Raw genomic sequence first — 24,820 nt, forward strand, 5'->3', positions numbered from 1 at the left:
CACCATCAGCTCCTGGGATTGCCTCTGTCAGGCGCTGGCTCCTACACTAACAGGAGGCAAACGAAAGCTCCCCGGATGAGACCAGAAGCGGCCTTCATACAAAGTCCTTTTTGATTCAGGAGTCCCAAGCCTGTTGGTGGCCCAGCTTCCTGACCTACAGAAACTCTGGGTACATTCTTAGGACCTCTGTTACCTAGTCGCTTGTAGGAATTCCACCTCCTTATGTATCCTTATAAATCCTCCCACCATGGATTCCAGACTCACTGCTCAATTTGGCCATGGATGGCCCCAATCCTTAAACCTTCAGAACCTGTGTATTCTTTCACTCCGGCTGCCTTCCCAATCCCACACACTTGGCTCCCTCCTGACTTGTTTTTTCTGGATCCTTTGCAGGATTCCCTGCTTATCCTCAGAATAGCCGGCCCAGCTTTGCTTAGCAATCTAGTTGAGCAATCTTCTCTAAGCATAAACATAAGTACAAACAGTATGCTTATTATGCAAGCACAGGCTGAAGACAAATCCCCCAGCTCTCCCTTTCAATCAGTTTGCTGCCACTATGCCCTTATATGTCAAGATTCTCATGCTGACACTGTTAATAAGCTTGGGAAGGAACATCCAAATTCATTTACCGAAATTGCAGTCATGTCGAATGGCAGATGTGTCCAAGTCATCCCCTCCCAAGTACTTCTCTAGCCGATCTATGGAAACAACGGCCTAGAGAAGGACACAAAGGATCTCAAGTTTAAAAACTCAGTAACAACCACAAGTAAGGAGAAGAGTTTGGCTTTGTCATTAGCCCACAATTTGCCATTGGCCACAGTTGCAACCTCCTAACCCCCACCACAGACTCAGCCCTGGGAGCCGTCCCACCATGAACAGATGGAAACAGATGCTCCATTTCAGCCCTTCAGGAGACTCACGGCCTTCAATTCTATTATGCTTCTATCTCTCTCCAAGCTTTGGCCCCAGTTCCAGAAACTGTCTCCTGCCTTCTAAGACCAAAAATCCCCCCAACTTCTGTTTGGTTCTGGTAAGTGGGCCCCTGGCTTGTTCTTATTTGACAGAGTCTATGCCTTGATGACACATCCAATATCTCACTAGGACCCTCTGGACAGGAATTAACCATGGCATCATGGTGACCTTGCACATTTCCACCAAGGCTACATAGCTTAAATTGCAGCTGGCCTAAATGTTCTCATGTTCCATGGTGCCCCTGGAACATGAGAACTTGGGAGGATTTTGAGGAGCTTCTACAAGGGGTGCTTCTCACCTGCCTCTCTATATGCTAGGAAGGCTGTCATGAGACGATTTCTCATTGCCACCCATGCTCTGACGAAGTGTTAGGGTTTCTGCCTGTTCCCTCCTTAGGGTATAACTGCAGGCTATGACGCTGCTTAGCTGCTACATGGATAAGCTCCTCAGAAACAGAGGGCCCCACTGCCCATTCTGCATTATCTGACCCCTTTTGGTTCAGTGTCATCCTGAGTTGCAAGGAATTCTGGGAGCTGACACCTTTGCCAGTCTTGCTTTTGCTATCTATATAATAAGCTGTGCCTAAAAAGAGCATGTTTTTTTCCTTACTTGCCACCAAATATGTCAGTTTTTCTTCAAACCCTCCAGGACAGGAGGGCCTTCTCCTCAACTCTAGTCCTTCCTGTGGCCTGAGCTGTCTAAAGCCAGACATCTCTGGGATGAATGCAGGTCACTACACTCCACCCCTGTCATTCTGGCCCTGTCATCAGTCTGCCACCTGCCCTGTGAACTCCCTCCTGAGATCTGGTACTTGGCCCATCTCAGTGACAGTGTTCAGAACCCAGACGTTCCCTCTGGCCAATCCAAGGTGCCCTAAACTCCAAACTCATTTTCTGACAGCTTAAGCCCCCCAGTTTGTGTTTGGTTTGACCACCACATGGGTTCATGCAAATGAAAGCTCTTTCTTTCCCTTTGTGCCATATTTGCCTGATGTTATATCAACACTTCAAGAACTTTGGAAAAATATAGGAGAAACTGAGCTGGGAAAAGGGCTTAGAAATGTTCCCAGCACCAAGGCCAATCATAATCATCTCACTAAATGCATTTACAAGACTGTCTCCCTGTGAAGTAGATGAGATTGGTTGGTGTGATTATCCTCATTTTATGGTCAGATAAGCTGGGGCTCAGAGAGCTCATGATTTTACTAAAATCAAACCACTGGTCTCCAGAGACCAAATGGAGCTCTCTAATTGAAAGTTCACCAGCAGAAGCTAGACACGGGATGTGATAGGCCAGTCATTCTGGACTGTAAGGCTTTTGACCAGAGAGAGACAGTTGGCAGTAAGAGTCCTAACCTACCTGGAGCATAGAGGAGATCACCATGGGAAGGGCGGTCAGGGGAAAGCGCAGGATGTTGAAGAGGGTGATGGAGGTGAAAGCCTTCTCTGCATCCAACACATTGTTGCTATCCACCAGGACGTAAACGGAAAACGTGATCACAGACACCTGGAAAGAGCAAGGTCGTGAGTAATGTATGCCTAAAAGGGACCAAGCAGCCTGTGCTAAGTTTTAGGAACACAATCTATCAGAGTTGCAGGAGCTTGAGGATTATCCCAATCTCCTCATGTTACAGATGAGAAAACTGAGCCCAGAAGAGGAAGAAATATCTTACCCAAGGTCACAAAGTCAATTAATGAATTATTAGGACCACAGCTTGGGTATCCTGGCTCCTATATCAGTGTTCTTTCCACTATGGATCCATACCATCTCCCACAGTAAGACAAGAAGCCCCCCTATGCAAATCATTCCTGGATGCTACATTCATGCTGTACATCCTAAAACTTGCTCTGGGCTGCTAGACCACCAAACAGTAAGCAAGGGTGAGACTACAGTTAGTGGGTACTAAGTAGGAATAGCAGCACAGGGAGTTGAGGAGGGAGACTAAGTTCCCTGCATTTGGGGGTCAGGCCTAGAGGTGCTACGTAGTCTATCAAAAATAGAACTTCCTCTTCAGGAGGCTGACTCCTGTCCAAAAGGATATGCAGCCCGCTGACTCCTTGGCTACTCACCAGGACCGGAGCTAAGTATAAGAGGAATGTTATCACAGCCTGTATTCGACCAAAGACCAGCAAGTTCTTGAGCTCCTTCTTCCGAAGTTTGTGGACTTGGTCTTTGAATGAAGGTTCCCAGGCAAAATACTTCAGAATCTAATAAGTCAGAAAAGAACACAGCTCACATTGGTGCCCCAGAAGGGTTCCAGGTGCATCTGATCCACCTGTGTTTCAGGATATGCTCCCCAAAGTGTGGGGTGGGAAATCCAGATTGTAAAGTATGATTACAGAAAGGTAGCTTACATTTGTTGACAATCTTCTAAGTACAAAGCATTTTAGATACATTATCTCACTTTTTTACTTTTTTTTTTCCAAACAGGATTTTCCTCTTGTTGCCCAGGCTAGAGTGCAGTGGCATGATTATATGACAGTGGTTTTCAACCTTAGCGCATCTTAGAATCACCGAGGAAGATTTTCAAAAATACAGATGTCCGGGCCTTGCCCCCTGAAAGTCCAGTTTAAATGGTCTGGACTAGGGCCTCAGCCCCAGTGGGCTTTACAAGCTTCTCAGGTGAACCTGTTGTGCTAGGGTCACAAACCACTGCTCTAGGTCAGTGGTCTCCAATCTTTTTGGCATCAGGGACCAGTTTCATGGAAGATAATTTTTCCAGGGATGGTGGGGAGTGGGAGGGTGGGGATGTGGAGGAGGCAGAGCTCAGCTGGTGATGCATTAGATGGGGAGTGGCTGTAAGGCTGTAAACACAGATGAAGCTTCGCTCGCTAGCCTACCACCCTCCATCATCTCTTTGTTGCTAGTCTCATGTCCACAGTTAAAGCATAGGTGAAAGAATGGCAGGAAACTTTACAAGGGAAAATGAGGCTGAGAACACCCAGACCCACTGAATAGTCATCATCGCTGCTGACTGGAAGCACACAGCACCATCTGAAAGTTACCTTGTGCCCCTCCCCCACCTAAAAAACCCAAATGTAAATATAATCAAGCCTTTAGATCTAACTATCAACTTACAAGAAAATACAGGAAACAAGAAAACCTGGTTTCTTCGATATGACTGAGAGAGAGATGTAGGGATAGATTAAAAACACTATCAACTAAATGCCATGCATGGACAGTTTTGGGGGTCCTTATTTAAACTAACCAATGGTAAAAACAAAAAAGGCACGTATAAGGCAACTGGGGAAATTTGATGTTATCAAAGAATGATTGTTAATTGTTTTTAGGTGTGATAATGATATTGTGGTTATATTAATAAAAGAAGTTCTTCTTTTAGAGATACATACAAAGTATTTATGAATGAAATGACAGGATATCTGCAATTTGCTTTAAAATACTCTACCAAGTGTGAAGTGGGAAGAGGGTTTATAGATGAAACTAGTTAGGTCATGCTGATAATTGCTGGAGCTGGGTGATAAGTCCACAGGGGTTCGTTCTATCATTCTCTCTACTTTTGTGTATGGTTAAAAATTTCTACTGTAAAATGTAAAAAACCCCAAAAACCCTGCACTTAGGGTAAATAAATAGAAATCAAGGTTCAAAAGAGGGCCTGGGAGGGGGAGTAGAAGATGAAGCAGGAGTCCTGTGAGACACAAGAGGCCCAGAAGCAGGAATTCATGACTTCGTCCAGCGCTCGCTAAGGCCGAGAAATCTGCCACTTCTGTCATTGCACACAGGGGCCACCTACGCTCAGCTTCTCACCTTGATTCCACTGAGAATCTCATTCATGATCTTTAAACGTTTGTCTTTATTCTTCATATTTTTTACCTGCCAGGAAAAGAGCAAAACAAAATCAAGACACACTTCCACAAGAGAGGGTCCAGGTTTGCAGCAGACGCCAGGCCTCGGTGGTACTTGTGGCTGACACTTAGTAAGAACTTGAGGTGCCCGGTGCTGGCTTTCATCTCTCTCCACCCTCCTCGTTGCCCACTCTGCTCCTGCCACACCTGTCTTCTGTCCCATCCTTGAACACGCCAACCTTGCTTCTGCCCCAAGGCCTTTGCCTGACCTACTCTCTTCCCAGGCTGTCCTTCCCCTGCTCTTCCCAAGGATTTCTCCTTCATAGTCAGGCTTGTGTCATCCCGCGCTCAGCTTAAACATCCCCTCTGCACAGAGCCCTTCCTTGACCTCCTTGTCGACAATAACCACCCACTCCTTGCTATCACATCGCCCCATTTAATTCTCAGAGTAGTACTTATTATGCTCTGTTTTTCTTCTTTGTTTATTGCCTGTCTCTCCACCCCTCCCCTAAGTAGAATGTAAGATCCATGAGAGCAGGAACATTGGCCAATTTACTGCTATGTTGTCATACAAGTAAGACATGCAATGGATATTTTTAAAACAATTCTTTGTAACTAAATGAATACAAAACAAATGAATGAATAGGTTACACACACCAGCAACTTCACCCACACAACCTATGACTCTGGCAGGCCTGAGGCCCGTCCACGTGGAGCTCTCCCAGCTGGTGGTGGCAGGGTGATTGCCAGGACTCGGGCTTAAAGTCTGGGTCACTCATGTGACTGCTCTGTGTGGTTGGTTTGCATTGCTATGATGGAGAAGCAGGGTCAAAATTCACTGTTCTCCGGGCAGCCTGGCCGAGCAGGATGGAAGAAAGATGTGCAGGGTCTCCAGGGTATCCCTTCCCTCTCCAGTCTCTTTCCTCTAACATGGATGCAGAGGAGGGTATATAAACTCTAAAAGTGGTCAGAAGATAAAAAGGGGTAGGGAAAGGCAAGTACATCTGAGATGGTGGAAAGTCTTCCACCAGCTTTGCCCTGCCCAAACTCCCACCAAGAATTACAGCAGAGTAAGCAAAAGAGTTTAGATTTTAAAGAGGGCATATATTCCCCAGGTGACTCTGTTTCTTTACCTGAATATTCCTGTTCTTGGTAGTCAGTATCCCATTAACTGGGATTAGGAGCACCATCACTGCAACACCTGCTAAAACTGAGGGTCCCAACTCTGCCCATAGGAAGTAGATGGATAAGACAATCTGTAGAAGACTTGACCACACCATGTGGATGAAATTTGTCACGTCCATGAGCTTCTGGGCATCCACAGACATCAGGTTCACTGTCTCTCCAATGGTATACTGCTTCCTGGCCAAGTTGGATAGGGTCAGCGCCTAAAGGTAAAGATTGGAATTAGGACTCACAGACAGTGCCAAGGACACTAAGGAGCAGAAGGGGAAACTCAAGAGATGAGAACATAAGGGAAGGATGGGCTCCATCCGGACACAACTTCTCCACAGGACTGTGACTTCCTGCCTCCAAATCTTACACACAGTGTTCTCTTATTCTTGACCACTCTTTCCTCCTATTCCCACCGTCCTCCAACCCTACCCATCCACACACTTCTTTGCCCAGAAGACTCCTGTTTTTCCTTTGGTGTCAGCTGAGATGGAACTTCTTCTGAGAAAACTACACTGACTCCCAAGTTGGGGTTAGATGCTCCTCCTGTGCACTCTCGTAATATCCCGTGCTTACCTCTGTCATTACATTCACCAAAATAAACCATAATTATTTTGTCTGTCTATTTCTGCACCTGATGTGAACTCTGAGGACAAGTGCTACATCTGCCTACTTCACTACTATATGTTTTTTCTTTTATCTTTGTTTTTTTCAGGGTTTTTTTTTTTGTTTGTTTGTTTTTTGTTGTTTCTTTTTTCTGAGACAGAGTCTTGCTATGTTGCCTGGGCTAGAGTGCAGTGGCATCATCATAGCTCACTGCAATCTCCAACTCCTGGGCTCAAGCAATCCTCCTGCCTCAGTCTCCCAAACAGCTGAGACTACAGGCATGCACCATCATGCCCAGCTAATTTTTCTATTTTTTGTAGGGATGGGGTCTCACTGTTGCTCAGGCTGGTCTCAAATTCCTGACCTCAAACAATCCTCCCACCTTGGCCTCCCAAAGTGCTAGGATCATAGGTGTGAACCACCACACTCAGCCAGTTTCACTATTGTATTATGTGGGCACACAGAGAATCAAATACTGAAGAATGGAAGAAAAGGAGGGATGGAGGGAGAGAGGGAAAATGTATTGATTTTGACCTTGGAGACTTTTGATGTGGCAATGTTATTTGGAATCATACTCTTATGAGGAGGTACCAAACATTCCCAAGAAGCACAGAGATTTTAGAATGGAGAGGAAAACTTCACAGTTCATACATTTGAGCAAAATGATTTATCTGTTGTCAGGATTTTGCAGACGCCTGGTCTTGTAGTATGGGCTTCCTGTTCTCATGTTAGGGAGATCAGAAGGCTGATACCCACAGATCGGTCACTTACAACAATGCCTTGCACAAATGCTCTAGAAGACTGAAACCAGCTTATATTATGCTCACCAAGGCACCATCTGGTGTGGCCTACATCTTCCCAGACAAGGGGATCTGCCTTCTAATTTCCACAAAGACAGTGTATGGACTACAAGTGGCCTAGATACCTAACTTAATCCTCCTCCTAGAAGTTCTACTGTCATCTTAATCCATCAATACATTCTTTGGAACATACCACGATTCTTGGTTATACAGTAAAAAGAAGAAAATTTTCTGAAATGTTTGGCCACCAAGGTTCTAGAGGAATCAACCTACTGCTATGCCTCCCCTTTGGTACAGAAAAACAAACAAAGAAACAAACAAAAAAACCACCCCAACAATATCTAATTACCCTTCAAGGTAATTACTATGCATTTCTTTTTTCAATAAATTTCAATTATGTAGAAAGGTCATTGATTTAGTCCCAATACCTCTTGTCTGGGGGCAAGTCCTGGCTATGTGATTGTAGGCATTGGAATTATCTAAGACTTCTTTTTCGTTATAAAAAAGGGATAATGTATTTATTTCACAGGGCTATGAATTGATAATGAATGTAAAAAATGTTTCATAAACAGTGAAGCATTGTTTAAACATATGACATTTGTAATTTTCTTTCACTCTTTTTTTTTTTTTTTTTTTTGAGACAGAGTCTCACTTTGTTGCCCAGGCTAGAGTGAGTGCTGTGGCGTCAGCCCAGCTCACAGCAACCTCAAACTCCTGGGCTTAAGCGATCCTACTGCCTCAGCCTCCCGAGTAGCTGGGACTACAGGCATGCGCCACTATGCCCGGCTAATTTTTTCTATATATATTTTTAGTTGTCCAGATAATTTATTTCTATTTTTAGTAGAGACGGGGTCTCACTCAGGCTGGTCTCGAACTCCTGACCTCAAGTGATCCACCCGCCTCGGCCTCCCAGAGGGCTAGGATTACAGGCGTGAGCCACGTCGCATGGCCTCTTTCACTCTTAATAGCAATATATATTTGAATAAAAGTATCATTAAGGGCTTTATTTTACAAATCTCCTTATTGATTGTAACTGTAACTAGCAGAAATCCGATATCTCCAGAAGGAATAAGGAGATCAAAATAATCAATTTTGAGGAAGACAAATTCCAGTGTGGGTATATCTGAGACTTCAAAAGACTTCACCAGACTTCTAATCTAAAGACACTTGGATTACCTGCCAGTGTCTCTTGATAAGTCAACATCTACTCAAGGAATACAAAGATACATTAGTATTTCAAGAGTGGAAAGCAAAGGAGAAAAGTAGGAACTATAATAGGGAAGGCACTATGATAGAACTTTCCAGTGAATGGAAGAAAAAGAGGAAGAAAGGCAACTGATGTTCTGACCCATGAAAAGTCCTATCTCCTCATGTATGAAGCTTCCTCTCAAGCTTGTAGTCACCGATTATAACTACTGTATTTTCATTTCTTAAAGGACACAATGAGACTTTATTTCGGCATTAGGGACACAAGGAAAATAGAGTTGCCCTGAGAAAGTTAAACCTTAAAAACAATATAACAAGTCCAGGTGCGGTGGTTCACACCTATAATCCCAGCACTTTGGGGGCTGAGGCAGGAGGATCACTTGAGCCCAGGAGCTTGAGAGTAGTCTGGGCAACATAGTGAGACCCCATCTCTACAAAAATAGAAAAATTAGCTAGGCATGGTGATGCATGCCTGTAGTTCCAGCTACTTGGGAGGCTGTTGCAGGAGTATAGCTTGAGCCCAGGAATTTGAGGTTGCAGTGAGCTATGAACTGCACTCTAGCTGGGGTGACAGAGCCTGTCTCAAACAAAAACAAGAACACAATATATCAGAGGGAAGATGAGCAAAATCATCTTAAGGAAATGGAAAATCTCCCACATCAGCAGAACTCAGTAATCAGAATGAATGTATTTATAAATCAAAAAAAGAAGTCAGGCAGAGGAGGGTTTGGGTAGCTGTTAAAGATTAGAAAAATAAGTTGCTAGGAAAAAGCTGGTCTGAGGAGATGGAGCCCTGGCAAAATTGTAATTTGAGATGTATACACCAGCTCTCTGAGCTGGGTTTCATAAAGTATTTGGGCTAAATGTTGGTGGTTTTTTTTTTCTGACTTTACATTCTTTCTCAAGGCATTTTCACCTGGTCAACAGAGGCAGGAAGAGATGAATGGATATCCAAGTTGTCAAGGCTGAAAGGCAGACCCTGAGCATCAGAGGAGCTTGCCAGCTTCTCCCTGGGGTGTACTTCTCCCTCCTCAGCCTCTCATACTGTATGTCTGTAAAGACACTTTTCACATTTTAATTTCCAAAGAAACACTTAGAGGAGGCTGTAAGGCTAGCGAAAATTAAGTGTTGAGACTAGTTGTAATTTTCATCAAATTTTTCTCAATCTTGAAATAAATGTTCATGTTGACTAAGGAGATTTTGTTGGTGATACCTGACATATTCTACTTACCTTCTTATATACAGATGCTATGATGGTTGTCCGTATGTTAACACCCAGCTCAAAGCAGAAATGAAAATAATTCTGAAGGCAGAGAGACTGAAGGAGAGCCACAACAAATAAGAGGATTGCATAGACATATCCAGTCCACACATATGCGTCACGGTCACTTGCGAAGGAGATGACCAATCTGCCAGAGCAAAACCAAGTAAGTTATACCCAGGAAGCCTCCAAGGACTCCTCCCTCTCCTTGTGCACAGCTGGCTACTCTACCCTAACAGTGGAGGTGAACAAAAGTGGCCAGAATTGTCCAACACTGTTGGAAGACCTAAGCTCCACAGTCTTGCCAGTGGTCTTGCTTTCACTTGGAGACATGCAGCAACAGCTTAGGGTTGCTAACCAACGGCTGTGAGAATTGGATAATGAAACAAATGCTCCACTTGGCTGCCACTGCAATGCTTTGGCCCTGTCTTCCCCTACTCCCTGGTAAAAGAGGCTGTGTGGGACAAACTGATTCATTTCTGGACAAAACCAGCCTGAAAAGCATAAGTGAGCAGGTGGATCATTCCACAGACCACAGCAGATCACGTCATGATTAACATGACCCTTCCACAGAAGGCTGTGACTGTGGAGAGGGGACATTAGTCACTCTCCTGGGGTGTGTGCTCACTTCTTGGACATGGCTCCACCCAGAGCAGTTCTGTTTAACAAGTACCTGGTCCCTTGAAGAGAGGGACGTGGGAAAGAGAGCGGCTAAAGGATATATTATCTTAGATCTTGAAAACTGCCTGTGCTCTTCATGAATTCAATGCCATGAGGTGAAAGAAAATTACGAGCATTTTTTAAAATGGGAATTTAATAAAAGCTCCTGCCTGCATACATGAGGAGCAAAAAGGAAGGTGGCAGAGGCAGCCCTGAAAGGACAACCGAAGGCCCTGGGGACTCACTTCAGCAGCTGAGGATTCAGAAATAGTATGATGTCATGCACTAGCTTCAGTAGGATTGACTTCAGGAGCACGATGTAGAAAGTTCTGAAGAGGGCCTTGACCAACCAGGACTTCGGACCATCTGTTGTGGTCCCAGACTTCTTTTTCTTTTTAGCTTCTTCCTACATTCAAAACCAAACAACAGTTGTCCACAGAGTCATGCAGTGTGAGACTTTGTTCTGGCCCCAACAGCTCCAGTGTGTTCAGTCTGTGAGCTCTGTTGGCTTCCTTATACCGGTTTTTATCTTCTCCTCATTGCCCAGTTGTTTCCACTCTTTCTACCAGGCTTCACTGTTCCTCTCTCCCCCTCCTAATTGGATACCTTAACCTATTTTGGTTTAGAAAACCAGGCAACTGCCCTGGTAAAAATCCCACGTGGAAACAGAGAAGGAACTCCAAGTGGGGGCCTGTGGGTGATCCTGAGGGCGAGAGGCTCTTTCTGTTCTTTTCTTGTCTGTGGTTGTTGTGACACGTTATGGGTTGAATTGTGTCCCCCCAAAAGATATGTTGAAGTCCTAACCCCCAGTACCTTAACATGAACCCTTATTTGGAAATAGGGTCTTTGCAGATGTAATCACGTTAGGATGAGGCCATCGGGGTGGACCCTAATCCAATATGACTAGTGGCCTTCTGAGAAGAGAAGAGGCAGACACAGTGGGAAGACGGCCAAGTGATGACAGAGACAGAGATCAGAGTGATGCAGCTACAAGTTAAGGACCACCGAGGACGGCTGGCAAAACCCAAAGGTGGAAGAGAGGCAAAGAAGGAGTCTCCCCTGCAGGTTTCATAGGGAGCGAGGCCCTGCTGACATCTTGATTTCAGACTTTGGCCTCCTGAGCTGTGAGACAGTGCAGTTCTGTGTTTTAAGCTATCCAGTCTGCGGCACTTTGTTATGCGCAATAGGGAACTCACACCAGGGCGACTCAGTCACCAGCCTCTTTGTTCTGTTTGGGCCTCTGTGATAAACCCTCGGCGTCTCACCATGCCCTGCATTCTCACCATGCCCTGCTCCTCAGCCTTGGTTTCCAGGGTTTTCTACCAGGGATAACCTCTCAGAGTCTCTTTCACCGAGGTCCCATCCACTCAGCCTCTCTGGCCTGGACGATCCCCCGGCCTTTCTTCCAGGTCCCACCCCTGCCCCACAGAGATCCATTTCCACACAGTGGCCCACGTAAGCTTTAAAAACATAAATCCAATCACATTACTCCTCTGTTTAAAACCTTCCACCGGCTTTCCATCAGACTTCAAAGTCCAGATTCCTTATTATGGCCCACAAGGGTCTACACAGCTCAGTCCCTGTCCCCCTTCCTGGGCTTATCTCACCCCCTGCCCAGCTTTTCTCTAGATGCTCCTGGATCTTCCTCCTGTTCCCTGAATGAGCCAAACGTGCTCCTGCCTCAGCCTCGCACTCCCACCCCCTCTGGCTGGAGTATGCTTCCTTGTGATTGTCCCGCAGATGGACGGTTCTCATCACTTGGTGTCTGTTCAAACGTCACCTCCTCTGAGGAGCCTCCCTTTACCCTGCCTAGAGTAGCGCTTCACTCCAAATACACTGATGTGTCTTATTTTCCCAATGGTGCTTATTGCTCTCAAAGAGTGACATATGTATGGGCTTATTGTATATTTCCTAGTGCTCTAAAGATGGGCACCCTTTCAGTGCCCAGAGTGGTCACTAACACACATTTGTGCTCAGTAAATATTTTCAAGTGAACAAATTGAGAAACTGGCTGCTAATGCCAACCCCCACCAAGTTGCAAATTCTAATAGTGCTATTATTTTTTAAAAAACCATTTTATTATGGAAAATTTCAAATATACCCCAAAGGAGAAAGAATAGTACATCATACCCTCATGTATCCATCACTGAGTATTCTTAGTATTGTAAATACCACTAATAGTATAAAATGTACCCAAAAATATGAAGTGCTATGAAAATGTAAGAACAGAATCGCCACAACACTGATGTCCTCTTGCCTGAGATACACAGCACGCTCACTCAGACACTCAGGGAATAGTTACCAGGACAAGGACGTCTTGGCTTTGACTCTGGTTCTTGTTCAAGCCATGCAGCCTGGCTCCTGAGTTCTGCTGGGAGTTCTTCTGCTGCCGTCTCTGGAATGCCCGCTTGGCTTTCTGCAGCTCTCTCGCCATGTGCGGTTCAAACTTGCTCAATAATGACTTGGTTTTGATCTCTTCATCAACTTCCCAGACATCGTTGAGTGTCAGAGGTTGCCTGTAACCCTTCAGAACAATGCTGGAACGAGAGAGACCCACAGGCTGAGACCCTCCAGGCCGCCTGTATCAGAACCTGCCTCCTGGTTCTGGGATGGAGGGACAGAAGGATGGGACTTCTCTCTTGCCCCACTATCCTCATCCCCTGGCCCTTTGAACTTGACAGAGGAGTGGGGAGAGAAGAAAAAGGAAGAGGTGGGGGTCACAGAATGTGTTCAAAGACAAGAGAAGGGGAAGGGGAGGGGCACTGCTGAAGGAAGAGCCAAAAGAGCATCTCCCTGCCCTGCTCCCTCCTCCTCAAATACTGGCTGCCTCTGCCACTCTGGCATCTCCCTAATGCCCTTAGGAAATGGAGCAGACCCTGTGGCTGCCTCCAGACTGTCTAGATCAGGGCTCCTCAAACTGGGGTTTGAGAATGTGGATGGAAAATAAGTTATATCTTTATTTGTAATAGCTTCTATTCTATTCTAATCTAGCCTTTAGAAATCCCAGAGGTTTTCATGGCTCACTTATGCTCATCACTACTTTGAAATTATGGTCATAATTAGAGTCATCACCACATTTTGTTATTTAATGCATTAATAAAGAAGTACATGTATTACTAGACCACAAATTTGTTTAAAAAAGTTTTTTTTTTAGACAGGGTCTCATTCTGTTGCCCAGGCTAGGGTGCAGTGATATCATCATAGCTCACAGCAGCCTCAAACTGGGCTCAGGTGATCCTCCTGCCTCAGCCTCCCCAGCAGCTGGGACTATAGGCACCTGCCACCACCATGCCCGACTAATGTTTTTAAAATATTTTGATAAATATATTTTCTTGTATTTGGTTTTCTTTATAACTCTATGTCTTTTATTTCATGTGTTTAATTAATCCCTCCGAGAAGGGATTTATGGGCTTCCCCAGCCTGCTAAATGGGTTCATGGCCTTCACTATGAAGGCCAAGGATGCTTGCTCCAGATCCTCAGGTAGCTCAGGCCAGTTATTCATCCTTTACCCTCCAAATCTGTGCCTGACTGCCTGCCTCCAAATTCCCCCTTTCCTGTCCTGCCACCTCCTTGCTCTTCCCCTGGGCAACCCCCAGGCTGCCAAAAACAAATCCCCCTCCATCCTCTCCTCAGCGTCCCAATATGCCCAGTGGAGGGGCTGAATTAAATTCACCTGTAAGTTTTTTGTTTTTTATTTATTTTTATTTTATTATTATTTTTTTTTGAGACAGAGTTTCACTTCGTTGCCCGGGCTAGAGTGAGTGCCGTGGCATCAGCCTAGCTCACAGCAACCTTAAACTACTGGGCTCAAGCGATCCTACTGCCTCAGCCTCCCGAGTAGCTGGGACTACAGGTATGCGCCACCATGCCCGGCTAATTTTTTCTATATATTTTTAGTTGGCCAGATAATTTCTTTCTATTTTTAGTAGAGACGGGGTCTCGCTCTTGCTTAGGCTGGTCTCGAACTCCTGACCTCGAGCAATCCTCCCGCCTCGGCCTCCCAGAGTGCTAGGATTACAGGCGTGAGCTACCGCACCCGGCCTCACCTGTAAGTTTTAATACTCTCTGACTCTAAGTAGAAGGAAAAGGGAGGCCACAGGAGGCATTTTTAAAAATTAAGATTTCTGTCACTTTCAGAAGAATGAAGGCATAGGGACACGACAACCCATACCCTAGGTATTTCCTACCTGTCATACCAACTGAAGGTAATGCTACTCAGAAATGAAGCCGTGGTCAATGGATTCTGAAAGACACAAAAATTTAAAGTACATCAGTTGGAGACAGGAACTCTACAGGGCTCTAAAATCAGAAACTGATTTTTAAAGATATGATGCGTTAGAAACTAGATATGAGGCTTAAGTCCGTTGGTCAATGTACGGTTATTTGGAGACCCTAAGGTCACTGGTAGAATGACAACCAGATTTTCTGGCATAGATGTATGAGTTAACTGCCTGTGCTGAAGATTGGCAGGTGAAAGTAAAAGTCAATATTTAATAATCTCCTCATTGTTTCCTTATGTCATAAAACAGCCTCTACTATCTTATTCTGGGCTTGTGGAGCCTCCCAGGAAATCTAGACATCTCAAAGTTATATTTGTTAAGATATCATCCAAGTAACATATGAGACAGGCATATTTAGAATCTCACATTTGATGAGTCATTTTTTTCTGAAAATGCTGAAAAGATCAGGATCAGGATCTGGAATCCATAGGAGATAAAGAACAGGCAGGAGTAGGCCAGATTAGAATTGTCACCCTATGGGGGGAAAAAACAGAGAAAATGAGACTTTTGTCCAAATTAAGTTTAAATGGCTCATATATATCAATGCTTATGCTTAAAGCCTATCATCAAATCCCCCTGATCAAACTCTATCCTGAAGCTTAGCGTACTTGATGCCACTTACTCTGACTCAGAGTTGCCCAGCGGTACCTCCTCATGTCACCACTCCTTTCTCCTTACCTGTAAGAGTGTCCGGATCAGAGTCTGAAACTGGAAAGTGTTGCAGAGAATTGAGAGAATCCAGAATATGGACAGGAACCAAGCGTTTTTCTGTACACACCATTGCCTGCTATGTTGGATCACCAAAACCAGGAGCTAAAGAGAAATGCACATGAAGTCCTGAAGAACATTGTCACTAACTAAGGACAGAGGGGAGAAGGATATCAGGGCACATGGGAAGAAAGGAGGGCTGAAGGAGGAGATGGTAAGTAATCTGGCCAGGCAGGGAGCACACAAATGCTAACTGTACATTCCCTCCCTGTGCCATCCAGCTCCCTCTTTCAGTGCCTTATCTCTGTTCACCACACTTGAGTGGGAAGTTAGGCCAGAAAGCAGAAGGTGACTAACTGCATTTTAGTGGAATTACTTTGGGAACTAGAAAAACCTTTTCAAGATCCAAGGAAATTAATTTCAGGCACTACAGTAGTAAGGTTGGGAAGGCAGGTTCTGATAAATTAGGTAAAAGGTGTCTGTATCTTGATTTTCTAATATCAGACCAAGCAATTAATTAAAATACAAACAAATCTTGCCTTGTATCATCTCACTTGGATATAATAAATTAAATGTTGATTTCATAGACCTAGTTCTGTGCTAGTAAATACACATTCTGGGGGGGAAACACATTTTCTGATCTGTAGCATTTACCAATTTTCATGGTGTAAATACTCCCACTGCTACAGGTTTCAAACACCAACATGATGTCATGGAATGCAGGGTTGGGAAGATTTATACACAATTGCTCTGTGTGAGCCAGATCCAGCTTGGCATTGCCTAGAGTCTAGGTTCTAGACCTTTCTTTGTTCTATAACAGTGGTAGCAAATAAAAATGCCTACAGAGGCCAGGCAGATCATGTTATTGAGTGAAGGCAGGGCAAGGGAGCCAAGGGGACTGTGCTGAGCACTTGGTCTAAAGAGGGCAACTGCTACGCAGGCCCAGGTGACATTGCCCCACAGGATTGTAGGTTTATGGTTGCCAGACATTTTAATTTTTCAATAAAGTTTGGAAATCCAAATAATTGTGTGTCATATTCCTCTTTTAAAACGATGGCAACTAATTCAATTGTTCTTTAAACACTATACAGCACCCCACCCCCAACAAAAAAAAAAAACATGCCTGCAGGAGAGATACCAGTTTTTGATATCAAGTTTAAACAAACAACTCTAGACTCAGTGATCCATTGATTAGAGTCACCAATCAATTTAAAAATAGTATTTATAGCATTTTAAAGCTGTTTACATCAAGAAATCTAGATCTCACCTGTGATCCTTTGATGACAAGATATGAGAGCATAAGACATATATCTTATTTATTAAAGCTAATACTTAACCTAGGGAGAAAACACTATAAATTAATGTTCAAAAGAAAATGAAAAGCTAAACTTTGTTTCACCCCATTACAACCCAGCTTTGCCTTACTGTAGGTCCCGTGAAAAAAGATAGGTGAAATTGTACTTAATTTCATCCCCAAGAGTAAATTTCAGCTAGATGTCTATGGGTAGAGAGAAGATAAATAGCGCGGAGGTGGTGGCAGGCCTTACCCATGTGCCTAGGTAGAGGCTTGGGTTGGTATATCTAATAGCAGGGACTGTGCCTTGTCCAGAGTCTTCTATGAGTACAAGGGCTAGCTCTATGGCAGCTAGAATAAGAAGAAACCCAACGAACACCTGAGAAAGGAAAAAGACCATTGTTAGGAGGATATCTTTCTTTATAAGGCTCTTAGAACAAAATGATTTCCAATGATGGGTAAGAAAACTGGTATCTGGTGATTCAGATAACACACTTAATAAATATTTCTGGAGTGAATGGATACATATAGTTCAAGTAATGGAATAATGTTAAAAGTATGCCATAATAATGGTTTTTGAGGAATGCTTAGTGTGATGTTTTAAGATATACTCACAAATTTTTTGATAATCCTCCCTTCAAAAAGTAGAGCTTAGTTCCCCATCCCTTGAATGTGGACTGGACTTAGTGACTCATTTCTAATGGATAGAAAATGGTGGAAATGACAGTGTGTGACTTCCAAAACTAGGTTATTTCTCTTTGTTCTCTCTCTCAGATCACTCACTCTGGGGAAAGCTACCAGCTTTAGGGAGAGGTCCACTTGGTAAGGTACTGAGACCTTCTGCAACAGCCATGTGAGAGAGTCATCTCAGAAGCAGATCCTTTAGCCCCAGTCAAATCCTCAGATGTAGCCCCAGCCAGCATGTATTAACTGCAACCTCATGAGAGACCCTAAAACAGAACCCAGGTAAGCTGTTCCCGAATGCCTGATCCACAGAAACTGTAAGATTAAAAAAAAAAAAAAAAGTTTCTTTTTTTAAGCTGCTAATTTTGGGGGTAATTTGTTACACAGCAATAGAAAGTTAATATGTCCCTAAATCTCCCTTTCTTTGGCCATTTGTCCCAGTCTTTATCCCATAGAAAACCAATCAATATTTGTCCTATGAGCTCATAAGACATGATACAGACTGTACTCTTCTAAAGGCCCACCCCGCTACCCATCAGGAGGGAAAATTACTGCCGTCACTGAGGAGGTACACCAGTGTCTTAGCCTCCAAAATGAAGGTCTTTATCTAGTACCATCTCCCATCCCCTCATCCATTTTTGTTCCCATCCATCTACCCCTACTCATTCTCTTAAGTTTCATTGATCCAGAATGGTTCATGCAGAGATATTGAGCCCTTTGTAATGAAAACCAGCCAAGGAAGGAGATGAATGCACCTTTAACTATAGGAACAATGCTATTATTTATAAAGGAGTAGAGTCAAAGACAGGAATGCAGTTTTCTCAAGTATATAATATACTACATGGTGCTTTCCTCACAAGAGACTACAGGTTTTGGAAAAAAACATAATAGCTTTAGAAGTGGTAAGGTACATTCAACTTTAGGTAAATTAGGAGGTAAAACAGTGTAAGTTGGAGCTAAAGCACCCACCCTGGAGTATGACTAGGGAATATTAACCAGCAGAGCACTCCCCAAGCCAAAGAAAAGGAGGGGATCTTGCCACAAGCTTACGTATATTAAACTCATATAATTGATTAGAAGTATACTGAGCATATCATATCAAAAAGGACCAGTTAACTTTATAAGGAACTTCTGCAAAGTAATTTTTTAAAAAACCTCTGGTTGGGTGTGGTGGCTCATACCTATAGCCCCAGCTCTTTGGGAGGCTGAGGCAGAAAGATTGCTTGAGCCCAGGAGTTTGAGGTTGCAGTGATCTATGATGATGCCATGGCACTCTAGCAGCCAGGGCAACAGAGTGAGACTCCGTCTCCAAAAAAAAAGAAAAAAAAATTTTTTTTTTAGTTCACTTACCCTTAACTCAGTAATTTCATTTCTGGGAATTTGTCCTACAGGCACACTCATATGTACAAAGCTACTTATTGCAGCATTACTTATGGTGGCAGAAGATTAGAAACTACCTAGATTCCTATCATATAAGGCACATAAATTATGGTATACCCAAACAATGGCATCATTTTAAAAAAAGAAGCAGACCTTTTGCTGGATTGAGCTGGTTGCCTCCTGTTATTGTGGAGGGGACTCACTTCATCCCCACTTTTTTGATACTTTTACATCTGGAAATCATTTTTCTCTAAGATCTTCCACCTAGATACATAAGTCTTAAAGCCTTAGCCTTTTTTACAGTTTAACTCTGTCATTTTTTCCCCTCCTTGTCAATTTTAAAATTCCATAAATGGGATTCACCACATAAACAGAAGCAAAAACAAAGATCATATGATCATCTTAATAGGTGCAGAAAAAGCATTAGATAAAATTCAGTACACTTTTATGATTAAAAAAACTCTTTAACAAAGTAGACATAGATGGACCATATCTCAAAATTATAAAAGCCATATATAACAAACCCACAGCCAACATCTTACTGAACGGGAAAAAATTGAAAGCATTCCCACACAGAACTGGAACAAGACAAGGATGTCCACTGTCACCACTTCTATTCAACGTAGTGCCGGAAGTCCTAGCCAGAGCAATCAGGCAAAAGAAGGAAATTAAGGATATCCAAATGGGGAAGGAGCAGGTCAAACTATCACTCTTTGCTGATGATATGATCTTATATCTAGAAAACCCCAAAGAGTCTGCCAAAAGACTCCTGGAATTGATAAATAAATTCAGCAAAGTCTCAGGTTACAAAATTAATAGACACAAATCAGTAGCATTCCTATACACCAACAACAGTCAAGCTGAGAATCAAATCAAAGATACAGTATCTTTCACAATAGCTACAAAGAAAATAAAATACCTAGGAATATATTTAACCAACGAGGTGAAATATCTATGCAAAGAGAACTATGAATAACTGAGGAAGGAAATTGCAGATGACATAAACAAGTGGAAAAACATATCATACTCATGGATCAGCAGAATCAACACTGTTAAAATGTCCACACTACCCAAAGTGATTTACAGATTCAATGCAATCCCCATTAAAATACCAATGTCATTTTTGGCAGATTTAGAAAAAATAATTTTATGCTTCATTTGGAACCAGAAAAGAGCCCGAATAGCCATAGCAGCCTTAAGCAAAAGGAACAAATCTGGAGGCATCACATTACCAGACTTCAAGTTGTACTACAAGGCTATTGTAAATAAAACAGCATGGTGTTAGCACAAAAACAGAGACATGGACCAATGGAACAGAACAGAGAACCCAGATATAAAACCATCCACACATTGCCGTCTGATCTTTGACAAAGCAGACAGTAATATACACTGGGGAAAAGAGTCTCTATTTAATAAATATTGCTGGGAAAATTGGATAGCCATATGTAGAAGATTGAAACAGGATCTATATCTCTCACCATTTACAAAAATTAATTCAAGATGGATCACACACTTAAATCTAAGACACGGAACCATAAGAATTCTAGAAGAAAATGTTTAAAAAGCTCTTCTAGATATCAGCCTAGGCAAAGAATTTATGAAGAGGACCCCAATGGCAATCACAGTAACAACAAAAATAAATAAATGGGACTTGGTTAATTAAAAAGCTTCTGCACAGTCAAGGAAATAATCAACAGAGAAAATAGACAACCTTTAGAATGGGAGAAAATATTTGCATGCTATACATCTGATAAAGGGCTAATAACCAGAATCCACAAAGAACTCAAGCAAATCTGCAAGAAAAAAAATCAAACAACCCCATTAAAAAGTGGGCAAAAGACATGAACAGAAGCTTTTCAAAAGAAGATAGACTAATGGCCAATAAACATATGAAAAAATGCCTGGTATTACTAATCATCAGGGAAATGCAAATTACAACCACAGTGAGATATCACCTTACCCCAGTCAGAATGGCCTTTATTAAAAAGTCCAAAAACAACAGATTCTGGCATGGTTGCAGAGAAAAAGAAATGCTTATACACTGTTGATGAGACTGTAAATTAGTACAACCTCTATGGAAAACAATATGGAGATTCCTCAAAAAACTAAAAGTAGATCTACCATTTGATCCAACAATCCCGCCACTGGGTATTTACCCAGAGGAAAATAAGTCATTTTATCAAAAAGACACCCGCACTCGAATGTTTATTGCAGCACAATTCACAATTGCAAAGATGTGGAATCAACCCGAGTGCCCATAAATTCATGAGTGAATAATAAAATGTGGTATATGTGTATCATGGAATACTACCCAGCCATAAGAAAAAAATGAACTAATATCTTTTGTCACAATCTGGATGGAACTGGAGTCCATTCTTCAAAGTGAAGTATCACAGGAATGGAAAAACAAACACTACATGTACTCACTATTAAATTAGAACTAATAAATCAGCACTCCATGTGCACTTCCATTCCTGTGCACAAATGGAAGTAAAACTCAATGGAAATCAAGCAGGGGACAGGGAGGAGGGGATGGGTGAAATCAAACCTAATGGGTACAATGATGCTATCTGGGTGATGGGCACACTTATAACTCTGACTCAAGCAGTACAAAAGCAATCTGTGTAACCAAAACATTTGTACCCCCATAATATTCTGAGAAAAAAAAAGAAAGAAATCCATAATGGCACTTGAGAATATGCATGAAGAAAGGTGAGCTCAGTAGACAGATGAATAAAAATTTAGATGACAAAAAGCAAACTTATCAGATAAAACAGAGAAAACCATGGCTCAAAACACACACGAGAAAATGCAGTGGTCCACTGGGTGCAGTGGCTCATGCCTGTCATCCCAGCACTTTGGGAGGCTGAGGCAGGAGGATTGTTTGAGACCAGACTGGGCAACATAGCAAGGCCTTGTCTCTCTAAAAAAAAATTTTAAATTTGCAGGCAGTGATGATGTACACCTGTGGTCCCAACTACTCAGAAGGCTGAGGCAGGAGGATCCCTTGAGCCCAAGAGTTTGAGGTTGCAATGAGCTATGATCATGCCACTGCACTCCAGCCTGGGTGACAGACAGAGTGAGACCTTGTCTCAAAAAAAAAAATAAAAAAGTAAAGAAAAGAAAAAAGAAAGAGAGAAAGAGAGAAAGAGAGAAGGAGGGAGAGGGAAGGAAGGAAGGAAGGAAGGAAGGGAGGGAAGGAAAAAAGCAGCAGAGAAAGGGGAGCCTGCAGTAGCCATCCCTGGTCACTGTGCGGTTATCTTCTCTCTGCCCCACCAGATTCACTCTCCATCCTTGTTTCTTTAAGCCTAGAGTGGTAACAGCTTATTGCTACTAAGCCTCAGGTCCCTTTATCCTTTGTAAATACAACCTCTTAGGGTAACAAAAAAGTGCTGGAACTAGGTAGTGGCGATGATTGTACAACATTATGAATGTACTTAATGCCACTGAATTGTACCCTGTAAAATGGTTAAAATGGTGAATTTCATGTTATGTGTATTTTACCACAATATAATTTTTTAAAAAAGGAATAAGTACTGATTCATGCTGCAAGACGGATAAACCTTGAAAACATTATGCTAAGTGAAATAAGTCAGACACTAAAGCCACATATTGTACAATTCTATGCATATGAAATGTCCTGAATGCTTATGAATAGTGCAGAGAGAAACCAACTATTTTGAAATTTCTAAGAAGAAATTAATCCATGCCTGTCACTCTCAGAGAAGAGAGCCAAAAAAGTAACATATAAATTATAAATGGTAAATGGAGCACTTTGGGAGGGAGGGAAAATGTACAGGAGAAGGTCAGAGAGACCTTGTTTTTTTTTTTTTTTGAGACAGAGTCTTACTCTGTCTCCCCAGGTAGAGTACAGTGGTGTCATCATAGCTCACAGCAACCTCAGACTCCTGGGCTCAAGTGATCCTCCTGCCTCAGCCTCCCGAGTAGCTGGGACTACAGGTGTGCACCATGATGCCCGGCTAATTTTTCTATTATTAGTAGAGATGGGGTCTTGCTCTTGCTCAGGGTGGTCTCGAACTCCTGACCTCAAGCCATGCTCCCGCCACGGCCATCCAGAGTGCTAGGATTACAGGCGTGAGCCACTGCACCTGGCCAAGACCTTGGTTTTAAGGCTATTTTCTGAGGCCTTTTAATCTCTTTTAGTTCAGAGCACTCAGTGAGCCAAAGCACCATATATTGGTGTATCATTTTCTGAGCCCCAGCATTAGGAGTATAGGTTTTTAAAGAAGTTGGAAACCTAGACTGCAGGAAAGACTTTGTGGGAAGGACCCTTCAAGTCAGCCCAGTTGCTTTTCCTACATTGTTCTCTTTGTGTCTCTTTCACTATCCTGGGGTGGAGGTATGTCACTGCTGGCACTTGGGAACAACTTCTGCAAGCCTCTAAGAATCAGAACTCCAGAAATTTGCAAAACCAACAAAGAATCTAGTCACATCCTTGAAAGGAATGGAATTCTTAAATAGATTCCCAGGTTTCAATTTTAGCTAAATTTGTTTTGTTTTGTTTTGAAGAGACATGGTCTCACTATGTTGCCCAGGTCTTGAACTCCTGGCCTCAAATGATCCTCCTGCCTCAGCCTCCAAAGTAGCTGGGACTACAGGCACATACCACTGTGCCCAGCATCCTGTCTTTTTCTATTTCTAACAAATATAAAGAGCTTACTGGAGCAATTCTTTACACTAAGTGTCAAAGCACTACTGAATAAAGGAAAAGTATTCAGAACTACAGCTTCCAACCACCTTTTCCACAAATTGCTAACATTTCTGTGTGAGTCGTCAGGCTTCTTCTCCATGTATTTTGCTACTGCTGCTACTACTACTACTAATGATAATGATAATAATAGTAATAATAAAGGAGTCAGAGGGTCTTATTGGCCCTGGGCAAAAAAATGAAATATATGAATAGAACTCCTGAGAATGTGAGTAAAGGTGGGTAAATTATTAACTACAGAAAAAAAGAAGAAGAAGCTGATACGTTGCTTTTATTTTCCTCAATGAGATCGGTGTTTATAAAAGTTAAATAGAATGTGGCATATTCAGCCACAATGGAATAATATTAATAATATTTAGCCATAAAAAGGAATGAAGTACTGATACATGCTATACCGTGGATAAACCCTGAAAATATGCTAAGTGAAAGAAACCAACCAAAAAAGACCACATATTGTATGAGTCCATTCATATGAAATGTGTAGAATAGAGACAGGACAGAGATTAGTGGTTGCTTAGGGCGAGAGGAGTTGAGGAGATAGGGATGTTAAAGTTTCTTTTAGAGGGAAGGAAAATGTTCTATAATTGACTGTGATGATGGTTGTACCTATCTATGAATATACTAAAAAAAAACCCTGAATTGTATTTAAATGGGAGAATTGTATGGTATGTGAATTATATCTCAATAAAGTATTTTTTAAAAATTACCCAGTAGCTTGTGTTAGGACAGGATATGGGTTTGCTCATCACCCAGCCTCTTTTTGAAAGCTCCAGCCCTGCCTTGATTGACTTTAACCTCGAGCTCTGACTCATTTCCAAGGGCACTGAGCATGTTGTTCAACGTGCAGAGTCCAACACACTTTGTTTTTTATACAGAGAGACACAAGGTGAGTCTCTGCTATGTTGCCCAGGCTGGTCTTGAACTCCCTTGAACTCTCTAACAGACTCTTGATTCAGCCCATATTCCTGGAATGCATTTAACACCAACATTCAACAAATGTTGAATTCAACCTGAGCGCTTGATCCATGCATGCTAGGTCCTGTGGTGGGGACTCAGGTCAACAAGGGGGACAGTGATCCTGCCCTGAGCTCTCAGAGACTGTTCTTTTTCCTATCCAGAGTCTGACAAAACCCACCACCAGCTCCCACTTCAGAATGTTAAAGTGAATTCTACTTCCTTTGGCCAAGCTCTTTCCTCCCCTCTTTGGTTCTAGGCACTCTGAGGTCATTGTTACTACCTTTCTAAAAACCTATTTAAAGATCA

The 24,820-nt window shown here is 42.7% G+C and overlaps 1 protein-coding gene across 2 annotated transcripts in view; it reads right to left on the bottom strand.

Annotated features, from left to right (window-relative positions):
• ABCC2 (ATP binding cassette subfamily C member 2) overlaps window positions 1-24,820 on the bottom strand; it is a 55,236-nt gene that overhangs the window by 27,610 nt on the left and 2,806 nt on the right. Inside the window, exons 3-14 of one of the 2 annotated variants that reach the window (XM_045568657.1) lie at window positions 17,018-17,143; window positions 15,441-15,575; window positions 15,129-15,236; window positions 14,670-14,725; window positions 12,784-13,018; window positions 10,727-10,887; window positions 9,792-9,969; window positions 5,909-6,163; window positions 4,738-4,803; window positions 3,042-3,179; window positions 2,332-2,478; window positions 630-714 (exon numbers count right to left, since the gene is read on the bottom strand). In XM_045568657.1, the coding sequence (XP_045424613.1) occupies window positions 630-714; window positions 2,332-2,478; window positions 3,042-3,179; window positions 4,738-4,803; window positions 5,909-6,163; window positions 9,792-9,969; window positions 10,727-10,887; window positions 12,784-13,018; window positions 14,670-14,725; window positions 15,129-15,236; window positions 15,441-15,575; window positions 17,018-17,143 (1,690 nt within the window). The remainder of the gene's footprint in view (window positions 1-629; window positions 715-2,331; window positions 2,479-3,041; window positions 3,180-4,737; window positions 4,804-5,908; window positions 6,164-9,791; window positions 9,970-10,726; window positions 10,888-12,783; window positions 13,019-14,669; window positions 14,726-15,128; window positions 15,237-15,440; window positions 15,576-17,017; window positions 17,144-24,820) is intronic. The other variant, XM_045568658.1, reaches the window with a different exon arrangement.

This window comes from Lemur catta, chromosome 14, assembly GCF_020740605.2.
Source record: "Lemur catta isolate mLemCat1 chromosome 14, mLemCat1.pri, whole genome shotgun sequence".
Taxonomy (NCBI): Eukaryota; Metazoa; Chordata; class Mammalia; order Primates; family Lemuridae; genus Lemur; species Lemur catta.